We start from the raw sequence: 21,508 nt of genomic DNA on the forward strand, positions 1-21,508 counted from the left end.
TCATTAACTGTCAAACTAGATGAATGATGAATAGTTTGACAGTTATTGAGAGTTGATTTGAGTTAATGAGTTATTAATTTGAGTTAGTGTGGACCAGTGATGTCACTGGTCCACACTTTAACACTCAATAACTGTCAAATTGCTCCACTCCATTTCTATAACATAAAATGAGATAAAAAATGAGAAAAAAATGAGATATTCTTCAAAAGTTGGGTTATCATTCATTCATTGCATCATCATACTGTATGCTATAGTTTTCCCTTGCAGTTTTCTATGCAAAATGTTGTAGTCGGGTAAAGGGGATACTTGGATTCAGAAATTAGAGAAAGGCGGTACTGAAGCAAAAAAAAAAAAAAAAGAAGAAAACAATTTGAGAACCACTGACCTATAAAAAAATAAACTCATTCAGATGACTGAAACTACAAAAAGCCATCATGGCCCAGCAGGCTGAGAAAAGCTCCTCATTCTCCCTCCTGTCTTGTCTAAGGTGCATCATAACTGGCATGGCGTCTGGGAGCATCGTGCTCTTCTACAATGACTTCAACAGATGGCACCATGAGTACCAGACCAGGTACTGAGCTGGCAGCAGCAGCAGCAATTTGACTGAGGAAGTTGCATATCATTGGAGGATCCAAGCCGAGCACCTATCGCAAGTCTGACTCCTGTCAATGGCACTATTCTGTCCATATCCTGATATCCTGAATGTATCTGAATGAAAGAAGAAGAAAAAAACTGTCCTGTTATAGCAAAAGAATCAAACTATTTTTCAAAAGAAGGGCATTGCTATATTTTGTAGATGATATAGAACATTTTCATATAATATAAATCATAGGGTGGGGGGTTATATTACTGTACGGTTAAAAGCAAATCTATTTTTAGCTGTAAGTCTATTTTCATCTCCTCGAGAGGAAAATAAGGATTTGCGTGGCGCTAGTGAGAACCTTATCTATTGACTTAAGAATCCAAATATTTGTGTACTTTAGGGTGAGTGATTCCCCCCCCCCCCCCCCCTCCCCCTCCCCGGTAGGTGTGAACATGTGGGAAACAGTTCTGAAGTTGTCATTCATTTTTAATGTGCTTTTTTGCCATTGTGGCAACACAATGGATAGATGTGAAATGTTTCAACAAGTAATAAGCGAGTCCTTGTTATTGGACAAGAGAATAAATGAAGAGGGAATATACATATATATATATATATACTCTGTTTAAATGTAGTCATCCATGTTTGTAGTCATCCATGTTCAGAAAATGCATATCCATTTCCTCTGTACCCCTGTGCTTGCTAATAGATTGCATTTCCATGCATGGCTCATGACTCCAGTATCACATATCAGCAGCCCCATCACATGACAGTACAGTACCGGCTAATATGTCACTGCACACATCAAACAAAAGTTGCCAGCAATAGCATTTAAGAGTTAATTACGACTAACGATGAGATTTATATAAACACTGGTAATCAATCCGAGTAGAGAATGTCAGGAAACCATGTCAAGGATTATATTATATTTTCCATTCCCCCTAGTTTCCTTTCCTAAATGACTGAATAAGCAAGCAGCCTATCACGTTGCTTGCACATTTCCAGACAGGCGATTCCTGACCAATGTCCACGATGGAAAGGGGACGGGGGTGTGACAGCTGGTTGGCATATTAGGGGCAAATGTTTCTTTTTTTGCGTCACTTCTAATAAAAACATGTCACATCATATCAGTGCCCAGACCATGCTACTATCTTGAGTCCTCTTTGAGTCCCATCTCCAGAGCAGCTTATAAGCAGAGAGATGTGCAATGAAAGGAAGGACTTACTCCATTTCAGGCTGTCTGTGGTCACTTCCTCATGGAGGCAATCTAGAGCACAGGTTGTATAGATTTGATTCTAACCCAGCACTAAAATGGTAATGAGATGCATATTCCTTGAACCCTTAATATAAGAAATGTACCGCACCTCGGCTTTCCAGGAAACATTCCTTGACGGTTTGCTCTGAGCTTGATGTGGTTTGAGTCTCCAATGAAGAGAAACTACTGTATCTTTATCACTCAATATTTTTGGAGTGTTTTTGATGTGTGCTGAGTTCTGACAATAAAATTGAATTTTATAACTTGACTTCTTTCGTCTCGGTGTGTCTTTCATAATGGATCTCCAAACTGCATAGCACCCAGGGGTGGTTCTAGGCCTTTTTTGGGTGGGCTTTAGCCCACCCAAAAATAGTCTCAGCCCACCCAAAAAAAAGAAAATCTCTCCAAATCCATGGTGGTCATTAGTAGCAGTTTCTGTTAAAGCAGCTACGAGCAAGATTGTTATTAAACAGTCTAAATTTAATATTGATGCATCACATCTTACCTGTAATAGTAGACGAGACCAACCTCGCTTGAACCCCGAGTGAATCGGCCAGTGTTAGTCTGTCTGTGGCCAGGGCAGATCAGGAAGTGAAATGAAACGGTTTGCAGCAGCCACTTCGGCCATAACCACAAAATAACTTCCAAAAAACCTGTTAGAATATAACGAGAGATGTTCGCGAGAGTAGCAAGCCCGTTCTGGCGTTTATGGTTTGTTGCTAGGCAGAGCGAAACAGTGGAAGGCAGGCAGCTGCGTTTCACTTCCGGGTTTCACGTCCGGGTTTATCCGGTCCGCCGGTGCGTGATTTCTATTCGCACATAGGTTACGCAACAACCACGCCCTGTGCCCGCCTACGCAGCAGTTGAGCGCCGGGATTGGCCAGGCGCCCATGCGTGAGACGAGACACGTGAGACTGACAAGGTGAAGGCCACAACAGACTCGTCCGCCTCGTATAAAGCTTAATAACAACTGATTCACTTGGACTTGTCTATTAGTATTCCCATGATGTCACATGCATTTCCGACCAATATGGCACTTTACACTACACACAGCTCATTGGCTGTGTGTGTAATTAGATTGTAATCACCTGTTAATTGATTACAATCAGACCAAGATGTCTGTGTGGTGATGTCACAGAATACTATCAATAAACCACTGGTCAAGTCAAGTCAAGTCAAGTTTATTTATATAGCCCTAATTCACAAGCATGTCTCAGAGGGCTTCACAGAAATGGTCTACTTCACAGAAATGGTCTACTTGTTGCTGTGAGTTTTGTATTGTTGTGCTAACATTCTGGAACCATTCTGCCTATGTTTGAATCTGGTTTTCTATTTTGACACTTATGAGCACTCAGTGCAGACTCAGAGTAGTTAACTGTTTCTTTAATGATTAATACATGTCAGTTGGTGAATATATTGGTTAATCATTAGATAGTTGCTGATTACCGTAGTCGGTCAATTCCTGAATAGAGTGGTTAATGATTAGTAAATGTGAAAATAATAATATTAATAATTGAAAACAAAATAATAAAAAAAAAATATATATATACCCCCCCCCCCCCCCCACCACCATATCAATTGGTTTAGGGTATGGTCGTGGTTAAGAAAACCCTAATCTAATCTTAACCACATCTATTTTACTTGCTGCATGTTCTCTGTGTTTGAGCTGGGCTGTAGTCCAGTGGTGAAAGACCATGCCTTCCAACCCAAAGGTTTGTGGTTTGAATCCCGGTACGGACACTAAAACCTTTTCAAGTCTTTCATTGGGAAAGCCATAACAAAACTGCCTAGAGATCCATTGTAAGTTACCTAGGCTGATGGTCTAGGGCAGGGGTGGGCAACTATTTTTCATGGGGGGCCACATGAGAAATCCAGATTGTTGCCGGGGGCCGAACAAATATTGTCATGCCGTAACCCAGGGATGGGCAACTTTGATGATAGAGAGGGCCACAAAAAAAGTCCTCGCTACCAGATTTTGCTGAGGGCTGAACGGCGCCAGCGCGAAAAAATTGGGGCATTTGAAGCCAGGTTTAGAGGAATAACTCATTTTAAATTAACAGTTGTGATGTCATTATTCAGTCTTAACCACCAATATTTGATCCTTTTCTCACTCACTCCTATGTCACCACACTCTCCCTGCAGGGCTTGAAATTAACTTTTTTCACCACCTGCCAATATGGCTGCTAGATTTTAAAGTTACCAGCCAATTAGAATTTCCACTATCCAAAATGTTTTTCTTGAAACAAACCAGAATATGAGTGGGTTAATTTAAGCATAAGTATCAGTAAGTGGCCGGGATTCTCAAAGCCTATGTTGAGGGTCACACGAACATGCACTCTTGAAGCTAAATAAATCCAAAACCAACAAGTTAATTATTTAAATTTCTACCTCAATGTAGAACAGCCATTTCTTACACATGAGATTACTTTTGGCCTTTTAGTCATAAAGATTATTGAAAGATATTCCATATTCCAGACTGAAATGCTATAACAGAAGAATATTGGCCAGAATGACATGAACATTTGGACACTTATTCAGCGGGTATCTTGCATGTTGCGTTCAGGTGCACTGTAAAAAAAAAAAAAAAAAAAAAAATTTTTGCAATTCCATCGCGGGCCACACGGGGCCGTATGTTGCCCATGTGTGCTTTATAGTAACGTTCAGTCATAACTCATTTATAATTAAGCCCATAGTTAATGAACTAATCATGTACAAAACACACACACAGTCACATATTTTATATACTGTATATGTTGTAAGCCTAATTTTTGCCATCACAGCTGCTTTTTACATGTATGGGATAATACAGGCTAATATACAAGGTGTCCCAAGGAGTCATTATAAACTCAATTAGCTACAGAAGCTAATGTTCACATTCAGTCCTTGTATATTTCTCTCATGTGTTCATCATTCCTTTCCTCCTCTGTGTGTGTGTGATTGAGAAATGAGATGCAGGTGGTGTTCATCCTAATTGGCCTGGTCAGGTGTCAGATTGCTGCTGGCTGATTGGCTGGTGGAGAGCATTTAAGCCAGCTGATGCCATCCTGTCGCCCTTTGCTCTCCTCATTCCCAACGACGATGGCTGCTGTGCTGACTGCTGTGTTCTGTCAGGTAGGAACTGTGTGTAGACCTACTTTAGTAGTTCTGCAGAACTTTATTAAGATGTGTCTTTATCTTGGTAGACCTGTGCAGTCTAAACTGTAAATAGTTACCTTCCAGATCTACACTTTTGTACACCGTAAATAACACTTACCCAAGTAGCAGAAAGTAGGGGGATAAGCCCTTTAGTTTTTTGTAACATTTTCTCATGTTTATTTTGTAGGAGCTTATAGGTAAGAGCTGTGTCTCTTATTTAATCCATCATTTTCTTTTCTTAGGTAAATTTAAGGTTGGGGATTAGTTTGATTGGTTAGTTGTGTTGGGGCCATGCTGTGCTCTGAAACTAAACCTGCTACTTGTGAACTTGTGATGGTGGTTTGGCTGATCATCCTTGGGAGTGGGAAGAGTGGGGGCACTTTTGTGTTGCGGTCCGGTTCCCCGAGGCCGGTTCCTAACATAATTGGGTGCTCGTCTGCTTTTCTCATTCGTCAGCACGTCGTCTGTGAGTGTGTGTGTATATATATATTTTTTATGTTTGTCTGGTGGGCAGTCTTTGTGCAGGTGGTAAATGGTGTTAGTCAAGGTGCCTTTGCATGGAGCTGAGGAAGCTCATGGTAGTAAAGCTGGTGGAGATGTTTGTTGGAGGAGGAGCCGGTCAGAGGGGACCAGTAAGACTGAGGAGGGGCGTGACAAGGCAGGGCCGTCAGTAGCACCGTTTCTCATCTTTCTGTGTAGACTGCTACCCTACAAGAGTCTCCGTACATAGACTTGCCTGTCACTCTGACTCCCAAGCCGTCTAAATCAGCGATAGGCGTATTTACAAGTGTCACAGAAACATTTCAAAGCCACATATTGAGAAGAAGGGTTCATAGCTTCTCAACGTCGGGGTTAGAAAGCTCGTCGCTGCTCATAAATGCCTCTTTTCATCTGAAGTCTGTGCTGGTGATATTTTTTACCGAGCTTTCGGCCAGAGTGGCGCTGTTGAGCGCTCTGACGGCTGGGAGCTCTAACCTGGAAAAAATATCACCAGCACAGACTTCAGATGAAAAGAGGCATTTATGAGCAGCGTCGAGCTTTCTAACCCCGACGTCGAGAAGCGATGAACCCTTCTTCTCAATATGTGGCTTTGAAATGTTTCTGTGACACTTGTAAATACGTCTGTATCACTGATTTAGACTGCTTGGGAGTCAGAGTCACAGGCAAGTCTATGTATGGAGACGGGACCCTTGTAGGGTAGCATAGTCTACACAGAAAGAGGAGAAACGGTGCTACTGATGGCCCTGCCTTGTCACGCCCCTCCTCAGTCTTACTGGTCCCCTCTGACCGGCTCCTCCTCCAACAAACCTCTCTCTCCACCAGCTTTACCACCATGAGCTTCCTCAGCTCCATGCACACCATTTACCACCTGCACAAAGACTGCCCACCAGACAAACATATAAAATATATATATATATATATACTCAGACGACGTGCTGACGAACAAGAAAAGCGGACGAGCCCCCAATTATGTTAGGAACCGGCCTCGGGGAACGGGACAGCAACACAAGTGCCCCCACTCTTCCCACTCCCAAGGATGATCAGCCAACCACCATCACAAGTTCACAAGTCGCAGGTTTAGTTTCAGAGCACAGCATGGCCCCAACAACAAACTAATCCCCAACCTTAAACTTACCTAAGAAAAGGATGGATTAAATAAAAGACAGCTCTCACCTATAAGCGCCTACACAATAAACATGACAAAATGTTACAAAAAACTAAAGGGCTTCTCCCTCCTACTTTCCTTGGGTAAGATGTTAATGTACAAAAGTGTAGAGCTGGAAGTAGCTATTTCCAGTTTAGACTGCACAGGTCCACCAAGATAACACATCTTCAAGTTCTGAAGAACTAAGTAGGCCTACACAGTTCCTACCTGACAGAACACAACAAAGAGTCATCATAGTTGGCAATTAGGAGTACAATGAGTGGACTCATAGTTCAATCACACACACTGAGGAAAGGAATGTTGTGAACACATGACAAAGACTCATAAATTATGTAGCTAATAAAATTTTGAATGATAGCCCCACACATTTTATTTCACCAACTTTCTGGATGCCATCCTTTGCTGTCATTGCCAACGATGATGGCTGCTCTGCTGACTCTTTGTTCTGTCAGGTGAGGTAGGAACTGTGTGGGCCTACTTTAGTAGTTCTTTAGAACTTTAAGATATGTCCTTGTAGGTAGACTTGTGCAGTCTAAAATGTAAATAGCTACCTTCCAGATCTATACTGTTTTACACTAAATAACTCTTACCCAAGTAGCAGAAAGTAGGAGGGAGAAGCCCTTTAGTTTTGTAACATTTTCTCATGTTTATTTTGTAGGAGCTTATAGGTGAGAGCTGTGTCTATTTTTTTTTTAATCCATCCTTTTCTTAGGTAAGTTTAAGGTTGGCGATTAGTTTGATTTGTTGATGTTGGGGCCATGCTGTGCTCTGAAACTAAACCTGCTACTTGTGAACTTGTGATGGTGGTTTGGCTGATCATCTTTGGGAGTGGGAAGAGTGGGGGGCACTTTTGTGTTGCCGTCCCCTTCCCCGAGGCCCGTTCCTAACATAATAGGGGGTCGCCCGCTTTTCTCGTTAGTCAGCACATCGTCTGAGTATATATATATATTTTATATGTTTGTCTGGTGGGCAGTCTTTGTGCAGGTGGTAAATGGTGTTAGTCAAGGTGCCTTTGCATGGAGCTGAGAAGCTCATGGTGGTAAAGCGGGTGGAGATGTTTGTTGGAGGAGGAGCCGGTCAGAGGGGACCAGTAAGACTGAGGAGGGGCGTGACAAGGCAGGGCCGTCAGTATCACCATTTCTCCTTTCTGTGTAGACTATGCTACCCTACAAGAGTCCCGTCTCCGTACATAGACTTGCCTGTGACTCTGACTCCCAAGCCGTCTAAATCAGTGATACAGACGTATGTACAAGTGTCACAGAAACATTTCAAAGCCACATATTCTGAAGAGTTCATAGCTTCTCTACGTCTGGGTTAGAAAGCTCGACCCAGACGTAGAGAAGCTATGAACTCTTCAGAATATGTGGCTTTGAAATGTTTCTGTGACACTTGTACATACGTCTGTATCACTGATTTAGACGGCTTGGGAGTCAGAGTCACAGGCAAGTCTATGTACGGAGACGGGACTCTTGTAGGGTAGCATAGTCTACACAGAAAGGAGAAATGGTGATACTGACGGCCCTGCCTTGTCACGCCCCTCCTCAGTCTTACTGGTCCCCTCTGACCGGCTCCTCCTCCAACAAACATCTCCACCCGCTTTACCACCATGAGCTTCCTCAGCTCCATGCAAAGGCACCTTGACTAACACCATTTACCACCTGCACAAAGACTGCCCACCAGACTAAAATATATATATACACACACTCACAGACGACGTGCTGACGAATGAGAAAAGCAGACGAGCACCCAATTATGTTAGGAACCGGACCGCAACACAAAAGTGCCCCCACTCTTCCCACTCCCAAGGATGATCAGCCAAACCACCATCACAAGTTCACAAGTAGCAGGTTTAGTTTCAGAGCACAGCATGGCCCCAACACAACTAACCAATTAAACTAATCCCCAACCTTAAATTTACCTAAGAAAAGAAAATGATGGATTAAATAAGAGACACAGCTCTTACCTATAAGCTCCTACAACATAAACATGAGAAAATGTTACAAAAAACTAAAGGGCTTCTCCCCCTACTTTCTGCTACTTGGGTAAGTGTTATTTACAGTGTACAAAAGTGTAGATCTGGAAGGTAACTATTTACAGTTTAGAATGCACAGGTCTACCAAGATAAAGACACATCTTAATAAAGTTCTGCAGAACTACTAAAGTAGGTCTACACACTGTTCCTACCTGACAGAACACAGCAGTCAGCACAGCAGCCATCGTCGTTGGGAATGAGGAGAGCAAGGGGCGACAGGATGGCATCAGCTGGCTTAAATGCTCTCCACCAGCCAATCAGCCAGCAGCAATCTGACACCTGACCAGGCCAATTAGGATGAACACCACCTGCATCTCATTTCTCAATCACACACACACACAGAGGAGGAAAGGAATGATGAACACATGAGAGAAATATACAAGGACTGAATGTGAACATTAACTTCTGTAGCTAATTGAGTTTATAATGACTCAGAGCTTGGGACACCTTGTATATTAGCCTGTATTATCCCATACATGTAAAAAGCAGCTGTGATGGCAAAAATTAGGCTTACAACATATACAGTATATAAAATATGTGACTGTGTGTGTGTTTTGTACATGATTAGTTCATTAACTATGGGCTTAATTATAATTGAGTTATGACTGAACGTTACTATAAAGCACACATGGGCAACATACGGCCCCCTGTGTGGCCCGCGATGGATTTTTTTTTTTTTCTTTTACAGTGCACCTGAACGCAACATGCAAGATACCCGCTGAATAAGTGTCCAAATGTTCATGTCATTCTGGCCAATATTCTTCTGTTATAGCATTTCAGTCTGGAATATGGAATATCTTTCAATAATCTTTATGACTAAAAGGCCAAAAGTAATCTCATGTGTAAGAAATGGCTGTTCTACATTGAGGTAGAAATTTAAATAATTAATTAGTTGGTTTTGGATTTATTTAGCTTCGAGTGCATGTTCGTGTGACCCTCAACACAGGCTTTGAGAATCCCGGCCACTTACTGATACTTATGCTTAAATTAACCCACTCATATTCTGGTTTGTTTCAAGAAAAACATTTCGGATAGTGGAAATTCTAATTGGCTGGTAACTTTAAAATCTAGCAGCCATATTGGCAGGTGGTGAAAAAAGTTAATTTCAAGCCCTGCAGGGAGAGTGTGGTGACATAGAAGTGAGTGAGAAAAGGATCAAATATTGGTGGTTAAGACTGAATAATTTCTCAGATTTATTGGTGTCTTTCTAGTCACACAATTTAATAGTCAGTGTTTCCCATACACTGATCTATTTTTGGTGGTACACCCTACATAGATTTTGACTCCCACAAATACTGCCACATATTAATTTCAACTAGTTGACTGCAAACTCCTGCTTTAGTGCTTACAGTATATTATTATCTTGTCGGAATATTATTCCAGCCAATAAGTTAGGAAGTTCCCTTTTGATTTAATTTTACTTTTGTTTTGCCTACAAAGCAAAATGTTACTTTACTTGAAACTCCCCTGAAGTGATTTTGGTATTATTTATGCAAGCATAATTCTACCATATAGTAACCTGTATGCAGAATATAGTATATATAGGGAAACAATTATTTTTTCATCGCTGTAAAACCACAGAACGGTAAAGAAGATATTGATGTGTGTAGTTCTTCATAGATCTAGTCTCTTCATTTTGATCTCAAAGTGCGCCAGTTTGATCCATTTTTACTTGAAACTGTACAAATTTCTTCTTTGAGTGGGCTGAGCCCACCCAAAGCTCTGATGCTAAAACCGCCCCTGATAGCACCCTCAAGTGGCTCAATCTGCAGACTGCAGCTTAACGGTCAATATTATCACCAGAAAATTAAAGTCACCACAATCAAGCTTTTATTTGAAGTCTTTATTGCAGTTGTATTTATTTGCTGCACTGCTAATTCAAAATATCGGGGCATTAAAAGCAGCAACTCTATGCCTAACAACTGTTGCTCCAGTTTGACATGGTTAATCTAGCCATCGTTTCATACAAATTCCTTTTAAATTCCATGTACAAACTGCATTGACAAAGCATTACGAAAGTCTACTTTGACTACATACATGTTACATCAAATAGAAGCTAAAAGACAAACAGTACCAACTTGACTTTCTCTGTGCGAGGGTTTTGCCTTACAGGGAGGAATAGGGGAACTCATGCAACTGAATGTCCTTAATTAAATTAAAAAAAGAAAAATGTGCACAAGAACCATGTTGAACCTCTGAAACAGTCAGCCACATTTGGGATAAAGCAAAAAGAAATTTAAACAAAAAAACAAAAAAAGACTTTGCTCGTTGTGATTGCAAATAAATGATTTGCGGGTGCAGATTTAGCCCCCTCATGTCTCAGCCAAGCTGGTTTTTTATTTATTTTACCTTTATTTTACCAGGCGAGACAATTAAGAACAAAATTCTTATTTACAATGTCGGCCTGCCGGTTTAGATAAAGGCATCTTGAATCTACTGAGCGGTTAGCCAGTGGTCAGACACATACCCTTCACCTTGACAACACATTCATTTGTATCAATCCAACAGATCAACAACCGTTTGTGGGATCTTTTTAACTACTTTCATGCAGGCTACAGTATAGTCACTGCGACTCGTACAAACTTGTAATGGAGTTGAGACCACAGCGCGCTCAATCCGTCTGTGCCTCGTCTGTCTGTATGCTGCAGTAAGTAAGCAGTTATGGTTTGAAATGACCATTCATGAGAAACAGGCCTGCAATTCAGTTCCTTGTCTGTTGGATTTATCGTCACTAATTTGGTGTACAGCAGTTACATGGCTGCTCAATCACAAGGAGGCTCAGGCAGAGAAGAACAGAAACAAACCTTCAAGTTTCAATTGGATAACTAAGGTCCCCCCCCCCATTATATACATCTAAGGAGTCCACAGCAAATAATATATACAATCAATATATGAATGTGTCAGCGCGCACACGCGTGTCATATACTGTATACAGACAAAATAACAGAAACACCACTTGAAAAAGGACTTGAACTTTGAAGGAACTAAATCAGAATAACAAAAGGCAGCTACAGTACATGGGCAAGTCATTAAGTTGAACGCCAATTAGCATGTCGTCTTAAAAAAACATTTTACAGTACAGAGATTTCAAAGCAACGTGACAAATAGGCAAAAGAGTCTATGCATGAATTGCTGGTGCAGTGTTTACAAAAACTGCTCAATTATTTAACGTGGGAATGGGAGCAGTGTCCAACATCATAACAACATACTCACTGCCAGGGATAGATGGTCATTACATTTACCAAAGTCATTAGGTCCAGAGTTTGCTCCGCAGCCAAGGATTTTGTGACCATCAGAGTGCCTCTGGCGAGGGGAAGAGGCTGTCCCACAACACTACGGGCAGCTAGGCTAGCAAGTTCACATGTTTGATATGCTGAAATCCTTGAATCACAGACAGTACTTTGTCTACAAAAGCAAAAAGACACCATGTACAGTAGGGAAGTGTGTGTGTGTGTGTGTGTGTGTGTGTGTGTGTGTGTGTGTGTGTGTGCGGCGCGTGTGTGAGAGAGATATATGAATAACTATTTACAAAGAGCCACAGGCAATTCACATGATAATAAATAAGACAGAGAAATTCACATGGACATGATACAGTAGGCATGGCCTTCCAACGACGACCACTCCGAACGTACAGTGATATTCAATTCATTCCCTTTCTCCACATTCCCCATTAATAAATAAATACAAACATATATACACAATTACCCAACTTAACCAAAAAGGCCTTGTAACCTAACCTGACTCTGCCAGACGGGGGCGGTATCAGGTTACTTGTAACCTCCTTCTCAGAGGATGAGTGGAATAATAATGTCAGCAAAGTCACTGGCTCAGGTACAGCTACTGGGAGTGCTGGAGGAATTGGTGCTCTCTACATGTCACATGGGAAAAAGTGGGACAAGGTAAATGACCCGGGACGACATGTGGATGAAGCTTTTTGCTGAGGGTCCAGGGAAACGGGCTGCTTGAGGATGAGTCGATCGGAATAGACCCGCTACCAAAATCGTCTCCGCCTCAGAGCTCTCTAGCAAAAGTAGCGTCGACGGGTAAAAAACAGGGCGAAGGAGGGGCGGGCGCGGGAGAGGACGGGGTCGTGGGTCTGGGGGGTGTAGACGGCGGGGAGGGAAACATGGCCGTCGGCTGGATGGGAGAGCAGAGAGAGGGGGAGAGAGATTTGATGGGAGAGGAGGGAGAGGACACCGCTTGTTTGGCGGGGCACGCTCTGGCAGGAGAGCAGGGGAAGGAGCAGGAGCTCTGTTTGGTCGGGGAGGAGCAAGAGAGGAACAGGACAGGGTTGATGGCAGGGAAGGGGGAGAGGGGAGAGGGCGAGGCACGTTTTGGGGGAGAGGAAGAAAAGGGAGACGCTCCATCGGTCGGGGAGGCAGGAGTGACCGGTTTGGTGGGAGAAGAGGGACACGGTTTGGTGGGAGAAGAGGGTGAGATGGGACACGGTTTGGTGGGAGAAGAGGGTGAGATGGGACAAGGTTTGGTGGGAGATGAGGGTGAGATGGGACATGGTTTGGTGGGAGAAGAGGGTGAGATGGGACATGGTTTGGTGGGAGATGAGGGTGAGATGGGACATGGTTTGGTGGGAGAAGAGGGTGAGATGGGACACGGTTTGGTGGTAGAAGAGGGTGAGATGGGACATGGTTTGGTGGGAGAAGAGGGTGAGATGGGACACGGTTTGGTGGGAGAAGAGGGTGAGATGGGACATGGTTTGGTGGGAGATGAGGGTGAGATGGGACACGGTTTGGTGGGAGAAGAGGGTGAGATGGGACATGGTTTGGTGGGAGATGAGGGTGAGATGGGACACGGTTTGGTGGGAGAAGAGGGTGAGATGGGAGATGTTTTGGTGGTAGAAGAGGGTGAGATGGGACATGGTTTGGTGGGAGATGAGGGTGAGATGGGACACGGTTTGGTGGGAGAAGAGGGTGAGATGGGAGATGTTTTGGTGGTAGAAGAGGGTGAGATGGGACATGGTTTGGTGGGAGATGAGGGTGAGATGGGACACGGTTTGGTGGGAGAAGAGGGTGAGATGGGAGATGTTTTGGTGGGAGAAGAGGGTGAGATGGGACATGGTTTGGTGGGAGATGAGGGTGAGATGGGACATGGTTTGGTGGGAGATGAGGGTGAGATGGGACATGGTTTGGTGGGAGAAGAGGGTGAGATGGGACATGGTTTGGTGGGAGAAGAGGGAGAGAGGCAAGCCAGTTTAGTCGGCGAGGGGGAGAAATGGAGTGTAGAGGGAGATGGCGTGAAATCAAAGTCAGCGGGAAAAGGGTCGTCGTCGAACGAAGGCCGGGCGCACAGAGACTTGGGAGTGGGCGCAGTGTCGGGCACGGCGGGCCCCAGGCTCTCAGGAGGAGCGGTCTCGGTGGGTGTTGGCTGTTTGGTGGCTGATGCCAGTTTGTGAGGTGACGGCTGTTTGGTTGGAGAAGCTGCCTGGGGAGCTGGCTGTTTGGTTGGAGAAGCTGCCTGGGGAGCTGGCTGTTTGGTTGGAGAAGCTGCCTGGGGAGCAGCTGGCCCTGACTCGATTGGCGAGGCTGGTTTGACTGGAAGGGCAGACAGGGCATTCTTGCCGGTCGGCGATGGCGGAGCGGGCGCCGCTTGGGGCCCCTGGCAATGACGGGTGGTAAGCTGGAAACTCTCCTTATCTAGAGCCGTGTTCTGGCAAGTGAGACAGACAGACAGACAGACTGAGTATCGGCACCACTCTTGCATCCCGCACCACTAAAACAACATATAGTGCACCCCTGGGCTCATCTGGAAAAGAAATCTGTACCCACGGATTGAAATCCATACCCATGGATTAGTAAACCATACCCACTGATTAGTAAACCATACCCACTGATTTGCAGTCTGTAGGTTTTTACATATAACTTGTGCAGTAGCAATGAAAGGTGACCTGTGCAGTGTAGTCTAATTATAGTTGTAAATGGCACATGACGATATTTTTCATTATTATTATGACATCTATGACATTTTAAGAGAAGCCTTATTCAATAAACTTCATGTTCCTGACTTAGATTTGATATGCATGGAGAATGGAGCTCTCTCTGAATATATCTAAAAGCATGGGCCAGGAGGAGACAAGAAATAACAATAGATTTAAAGAGCGTGGTGCAGGTATTTTTTTTTATTAATTTACAGTTAGGACTCAAGATTCTTATGAAAATACCCATACAAAATTAAAACATGCCCCCAGAGCAGAAATATGGAGAAAAGGGTGGCATTATACTGCACATGTTTAAAAAACAAAAAGCCATCTGTGCAGATAACACCTGTGATGACACTTGGGCATCTGATGATTACTGTACTTACTGTAATCATTATACAGTCAACGCTGTGACATACTTTGTGTTGATGTTGAATGTATGCTTGTTAACCTGTATGCTTTGGAATGAATCAATAAAAAAATAAAAATAAAAATTATACAGTCAATGTGTACAGCAGAAAACTGGAGCTGGAGCTCAAGAGGAGAGCAGTTTCAGCTACAGAGGGGAGGAGTTTTAGCTGCAGAGTGGAGGTGATGTACTGCAGTGAGCGGCCTCTCGACGGACGGACAGACCGGGACAGACGGTCGGCGTACGGCGTAATGTCCCGAGGGAACATTTATTGATTATTGTGTATTAAAATGGTCACAGGTGTTATTGCTAGATTTGCGGGTTTTAATGTGCGTGTGCCAGATGCTTCACAAAAACCAGTCTAGATGCAGCTATGTGTGGGGAAAAAAACAAAAGAGAATCCTAATTGCTACATAAAAGTCCCACATATTAATGCAAAGTGGTGTCTAACCTGCATCATGCTCTTTAAAAGAAAAGTTTGTTCGGTCTTGATTTGTGTATTGTTGTTTTGCTGTATGGCTGATCTATTGTGCTAATAGTTGATGGTGTGTTAACATGCCGGAATATTTGTGTTTTTGCTATTATAATAATGTGTCTGAGTAATCCCATGAGGGATGGGTCATGTAAATGACTAGACAGAAATAAAATAAAAATGCATTCATCCAAATTGATTCATTCTAATATTAACTTGGGGTCTTCATTTATTGGATTTGATGATTAAATGCAAATTAATTGGTTTAACACTTTTACGCTTTTATTTTGAAGGCTAAACGCCTGAACCGGAAGTCTTGTTTTCTGGTTATTCTGACCAGTGTAACACATCGAGATCTAATGTACTTTGACTACAAGCTAAAATTTAGGCCCAAGCTGTTTAAGAAAGATCATGGAAGACCCTCAATGTCAGACTTACCCAAATATTATTCTGTGTCCTCATTTATTGGATTTGACAAATACAAATTGGCTCAACGCCTAAACCAGAACACTTGTTTTCCATATTCTGGCCAGGGTAACACATCTAGAGCTCATGAAGGATGGACAGCGAATCTGTGGGTACGAATTTTTATATATTTTTTCTTTCTTCTTCCAGGTGACCCCATGGGGGCTCGGTAATAAACAATATCAAGAAAGGTAAAGAAGGAAAGATATTATGGGTCTGTGGGTCAATCTACAATGAAGAGAGAACTTATTTGAGCAATTTAGAATAACTTTTACCATCCTAGTACTTTTTCCAGTGAATGCTATTCTAGCCCATGCCGAGAGCAACAGAATTGAACAAACTTACTGGATTACAATAGCTTTCTTTTTATACCTGTGATCATTTACAGTTTCATCAACATGTTTTCTAATGAATTTCTTTGGATGAGCAACACAGATGATGAAACAAGCCAATGAATATGGACACACATAACTGTATGATGGATCAACAAATACATATAGTATGCTTCACACAGTAGAGTGACCCCACCAGAAGGCAAATCAGATTATCAGTGCTATACTACGTGCAGAAGAAGGGAAAATGAGAAAGAAAAACATTTGTTTTTCATTCTTGAAATGTGCAACGGCATTTATTTATTTTTATTTTTTAATAAAGCCAAATGACATGTTCTTAGGAACGTGGGCAGGCAGAGTGGTAAATTCAATGTCATTTCTCATTTGCCCTTGTGCTGAATCTTACAGTAGCAGCGGAACAGACGAGGCGTAGCGTTAAGTGTTAGTACATACCATTGCCTTGGAGCTAATTCAGAGGGTGGCAATGCACGCGTGTCGGCGGAGAGGGGAGGAGCAAAAAAGGGACAGAGACTAGTCTTACTCACAGCGTTACAACATAAAGTCAACACAAAAAGCATAGCGGCCGCTCAGTGGAAGACAGCTCTTGTTCCAGCCCGCCGCTAAACTGGCCATCCAAATCATCGACGCACCGTCCAAACCTTTTTGCATTGGAGAGAAGTGAACTGGAACAAGGCCACTGTGTACTGAGACTTTCTACAACTAAAGTCAGTGGCTAAATCAGACCCAATGTCAGTGGGTGCTACAAGATGGTTTTAGCGGGCTAACATTGACACACCTGTGATTAAAAATACAGTGGTTACGTGTGAGGTAGCTGTGCTTGTGAAGGTCATGTGCAGGGGGGGGGGGGGATCTTACATCCAAGGCAATAAAGGCACTTCAGTTTGCATCCATCTCTGTACATTTAGACCACCATGACAGTTCTCACTTTTCTCCACAAGGTGGCGGGAGAGTACCATGAAGGTGGAACATGGCGTGATCTTTTCTCCATCTGCATAAGTTGACTTTGAACTGTTGTACTGTACTTTGAATGACAGCACAAATAAAGAGTACTTAACGACAGAGAGGGAGGCAAATGTAGCTGGTCTTGCATTAGCAGTTAGCAATTAGTCAGCACTGTCAACATGCTAAATAACCTCAAAGACGATGTCAGGACATACAAACACGCCCTTCAAAAAAACATGGCCGAGTTGTTTCCCAAACCCGTAGTGTATGTAATCAATACAAATGGAATGAAATGTCTGAGGGAAGGTGCAGAATGAGGACAAATGAAGACGGGAGATTGTATGATTGGAGATTGCTGTTAAGAGTTAGTGAGGCCCGCATCGGGTTATTGAGAGCAGTTATTGCAATTGGAGGAGGGCGAGGGGGGCTTTTGAGAATAAAGGAGGGGAGGGAGACATGGAGAGAGGAAGCGGGGGAGGGAAAGTGGAGAGGCGATGGTTGGAAAGGAAGACGGGTGACAGAGTAGGCAGGAGGGGAGCGGGGTGTGTGGGGGCGGTGGTATGAAGCATGTACCCGGCATTCAGCTGCGGGCGTCCCCTGTGGTCCTGGGTCGGGCGTGAGGGAGGGGTGAGTTGGAGAAAGGAGGAGGAGGAAGAGGAGGAGGAGGAGGGGCCAAGGCCAGGGCTCTGCTTTTACACCTCAAACTGTCAAATGAGATTTACAACAAAATGAGGAGGGGGGGGGGGGGGTCCAATCTAATAGGAACCCCAGCATGGCTCTCCATCTCTGTTCTGCTGGGCTGGGGAGGGGAGGGGAACTTGGAGGGTGTTTTGTCTATAGCTTGGACGGGGACGGGAGGGGGGGGGGGGGATTTTTGTGCATCCATCACTGATAGGCGGGCAGTTGAACAGACAGACAGACAGACAGACACTGAAGATGGGGTGGGGGGCTAGGCTGATGGAGAGGGTGACCTGATGGGACAAGGAGATAGGGGATCGGAGCAAGTCCGACCCCGCGACAGGACGTGATGCAAGTGAGGCTTGAGACAGACAGGATGGAAGGATGTGGCTACAGAGCAGTGGAAGGCTGCGGGGGGGCGGGGCACCGAGATTCAGCCAAAACGAAATCCGTGGCAAAGAATTCTTCGCGGGTCCCCAATGGCTTTCTTTTTCCTCTCTAAAATCCTGACTGACATGACTGATTACAGGAGGCGTTTATCATTTGTCTATCTTGTTTGATCATCTTTCATGTCCTCTTGGATGATCTTGTTTGATCATCTTTAATGTCCTCTTGGATGATCTTGTTTGATCATCTTTAATGTCCTCTTGGATGATCTTGTTTGATCATCTTTAATGTCCTCTTGGATGCACATTTATGTAGAGAATGATGGATTTGTGTAGGAGGCCAGGAGCACACATATTCAATCTTCCATATTTGGGTCAAACACTCACTAGCAAGCAGTGAAAAATACGTTGCGTGTTTGGAAAAGGGTCTGACATTTTCAAGCCACTGCGGGCATTCAATCATTATTACTAATAATACCACGTTGCCCCTTCTGTATTTGGGTTTGAAGAGGTCACTGCTGGTCCAAAACTCAAGAAATTAGATTTAACTCCTAAATGTACTGCAATACATCCCAGACAAAATGGTAGGAAACTGGGCAAGTGAGGCAAAGAATAAAACAATAATAATGATGAATATGGTGACATCACCTTTAGACATTTGGTTGTGAGTGTGTGCTTTTTGCTGCTTACCATGATGACTGACACGCCGGCTGTGGTGCTGTTGTGCTTTGGCGCCGTGTTAAAGTGCGTCTTCAGTTTACCTGTCACCTCCATCTTCATGTTGTTCTCCATGGCTGCCTCCTCCTGCGCGCGCGCACACACGCACACACACACACACACACACACACACACACACACACACACACACACACACACGTTTGTACAGCTATCTGAGTGAGGCCATTCATTGACATGCATTCCCTAGCCCCAAAGCCATAACCTTAACCATCACAACAAAACGCCGAACCCTAACCCTTACCCTAATGCTAACCAAACCCAATTCTCACCTAACCCTTACCCTAATGCTAACCAAACCCAATTCTCACCTAACCCTTAAAACAAAGCCTTAACCTTAAAACAGCCCGTTGAAGGTGTGTGGGAAAGTGAAGACCAGCAGAAATGTCCTCACTTTCCTAAAATGTCCTACTTTGGAGGTATACAACTCAAATTGGTTGTCACTAAGATAGCTGTACAAGGGGACAGACAAACACACGGAGGAGTTAGCTGCTATAGATACCGTGACCCAGGCATGGGAGAGGACGTCCTGTGCTGTGTAACGCGCCTCGACGTTGACCTGCAGCATCTTGCCAATCAGCTCCTGGAACACACACACAGGAAGTTTAGGATGATGACATCAGAGCTAAATGTCATTTCAAACCTATGATCGTGTCATCGTGACCTCACTCTGACATCACACACACACAGAGGGTAACATCCTCACCTGAGCCGATAGCCATAGTTTTTGCAGAGGATACACATACTCACATATTCTCACTCACTATTATTTACTTGTACTTGTAGAATTTCGGGATGGCCTTTATGTTTGCCATTTCTACAATCTATCTAGTAGCTATTTTATGGTCATGTGACATTATTGATGACCCTATAAAGAATACAGCTTGGTCAGGAAATGTGTTGCACACTGCACTGATGAATCTCCCTCTCTCACAGTCTTGCCTTCAGAGAAGCCCTTGGCACTGTGATATATATGTGCTATATATGGCCATGTCCTTGTTTAAAGGCACGGTGGCACAGTAATAGCAGTTGACTTAATTAGTACTTTGGTCCTGCATGTTAAGAAGATGCTGTCACCCCAATACATTTAGAGGGGTGGACTGGTTGTGTGCCCTTCACCAGAGAGTAGTCATTAATGGCGTGGTTACTGGGTTCACATGCTTATATGTGCGTGTGAGAGAGAGAGAGAGAGAGAGAGAGAGAGAGAGAGAGAGAGAGAGGACGAGCGAGTGAGGTCCCCTACCTTGACTGAGTCAGTGATGTTGTCCCAGTAAGGACTAGGAAAGTCCAACAGTCCCACTAGGATCTGGTCAAACAAGTCCTCCTGCAGGTTATTCTCACTGAGCACACACACGCGCACACACACACACGCGCGCGCGCGCGCGGACGCACACACACACACACACACACACACACACACAGGAAGCATAAAATATTTATACTGAATTCCTTAGAGCATATTACGTTACTGAATGAGCACATAAGCACACATCTACATTGTGAGTATATTGCATCCACATTGTGAGTATATTGTATCTACATTGTGAATATATTGCATCCACATTGTGAGTATATTGTATCCACATTGTGAGTATATTGCATCCACATTGTGAGTATATTGTATCTACATTGTAATATATTGTATCCACATTGTGAGTATATTGTATCTACATTGTGAATATATTGCATCCACATTGTGAGTATATTGTATCCACATTGTGAGTATATTGCATCCACATTGTGAGTATATTGTATCTACATTGTGAGTATATTGTATCTACATTGTGAATATATTGCATCCACATTGTGAGTATATTGCATCCACATTGTGAGTATATTGTATCTACATTGTGAATATATTGCATCCACATTGTGAGTATATTGTATCCACATTGTGAGTATATTGCATCCACATTGTGAGTATATTGTATCTACATTGTAATATATTGTATCCACATTGTGAGTATATTGTATCTACATTGTGAATATATTGCATCCACATTGTGAGTATATTGTATCCACATTGTGAGTATATTGCATCCACATTGTGAGTATATTGTATCCACATTGTGAGTATATTGTATCCACATTGTGAGTATATTGTATCCACATTGTGAGTATATTGTATCTACATTGTGAATATATTGCATCCACATTGTGAGTATATTGTATCCACATTGTGAATATATTGTATCCACATTGTGAGTATATTGTATCTACATTGTGAATATATTGCATCCACATTGTGAGTATATTGTATCTACATTGTGAATATATTGCATCCACATTGTGAGTATATTGTATCCACATTGTGAATATATTGTATCCACATTGTGAGTATATTGCATCCACATTGTGAATATATTGCACCGTCTGACTGCGCACCACAAAATAACCTAATCTAATTTCATAATGTAACGTTAGTCAGTGCCACAGCCATCAGCTTCTATAGCTTCTGCCAATGTTTG

General features: G+C 43.2%; 2 protein-coding genes across 2 annotated transcripts in view; one reads left to right on the forward strand and one right to left on the reverse strand.

The window, feature by feature from the left end:
• Positions 1-2,103, forward strand: part of lrba (LPS-responsive vesicle trafficking, beach and anchor containing) — a 283,347-nt gene extending 281,244 nt beyond the window's left edge. The window contains 1 exon segment of the mRNA XM_083655531.1: positions 488-2,103. Coding sequence (XP_083511657.1) covers positions 488-578 — 91 coding nt within the window. The 3' untranslated portion in view covers positions 579-2,103.
• Positions 2,104-12,679: 10,576 nt separating this feature from the next.
• dclk2a (doublecortin-like kinase 2a) overlaps positions 12,680-21,508 on the reverse strand; it is a gene marked incomplete at both ends in the record, with an annotated part of 91,748 nt that continues 82,919 nt past the window's right edge. The window contains 5 exons of the mRNA XM_083655770.1: positions 12,680-12,817; positions 12,866-14,332; positions 18,996-19,109; positions 19,543-19,623; positions 20,284-20,380. Coding sequence (XP_083511896.1) covers positions 12,680-12,817; positions 12,866-14,332; positions 18,996-19,109; positions 19,543-19,623; positions 20,284-20,380 — 1,897 coding nt within the window. The remainder of the gene's footprint in view (positions 12,818-12,865; positions 14,333-18,995; positions 19,110-19,542; positions 19,624-20,283; positions 20,381-21,508) is intronic.

This window comes from Poromitra crassiceps, assembly GCF_964638095.1.
Source record: "Poromitra crassiceps genome assembly, chromosome: 19".
NCBI lineage: Eukaryota > Metazoa > Chordata > Actinopteri > Beryciformes > Melamphaidae > Poromitra > Poromitra crassiceps.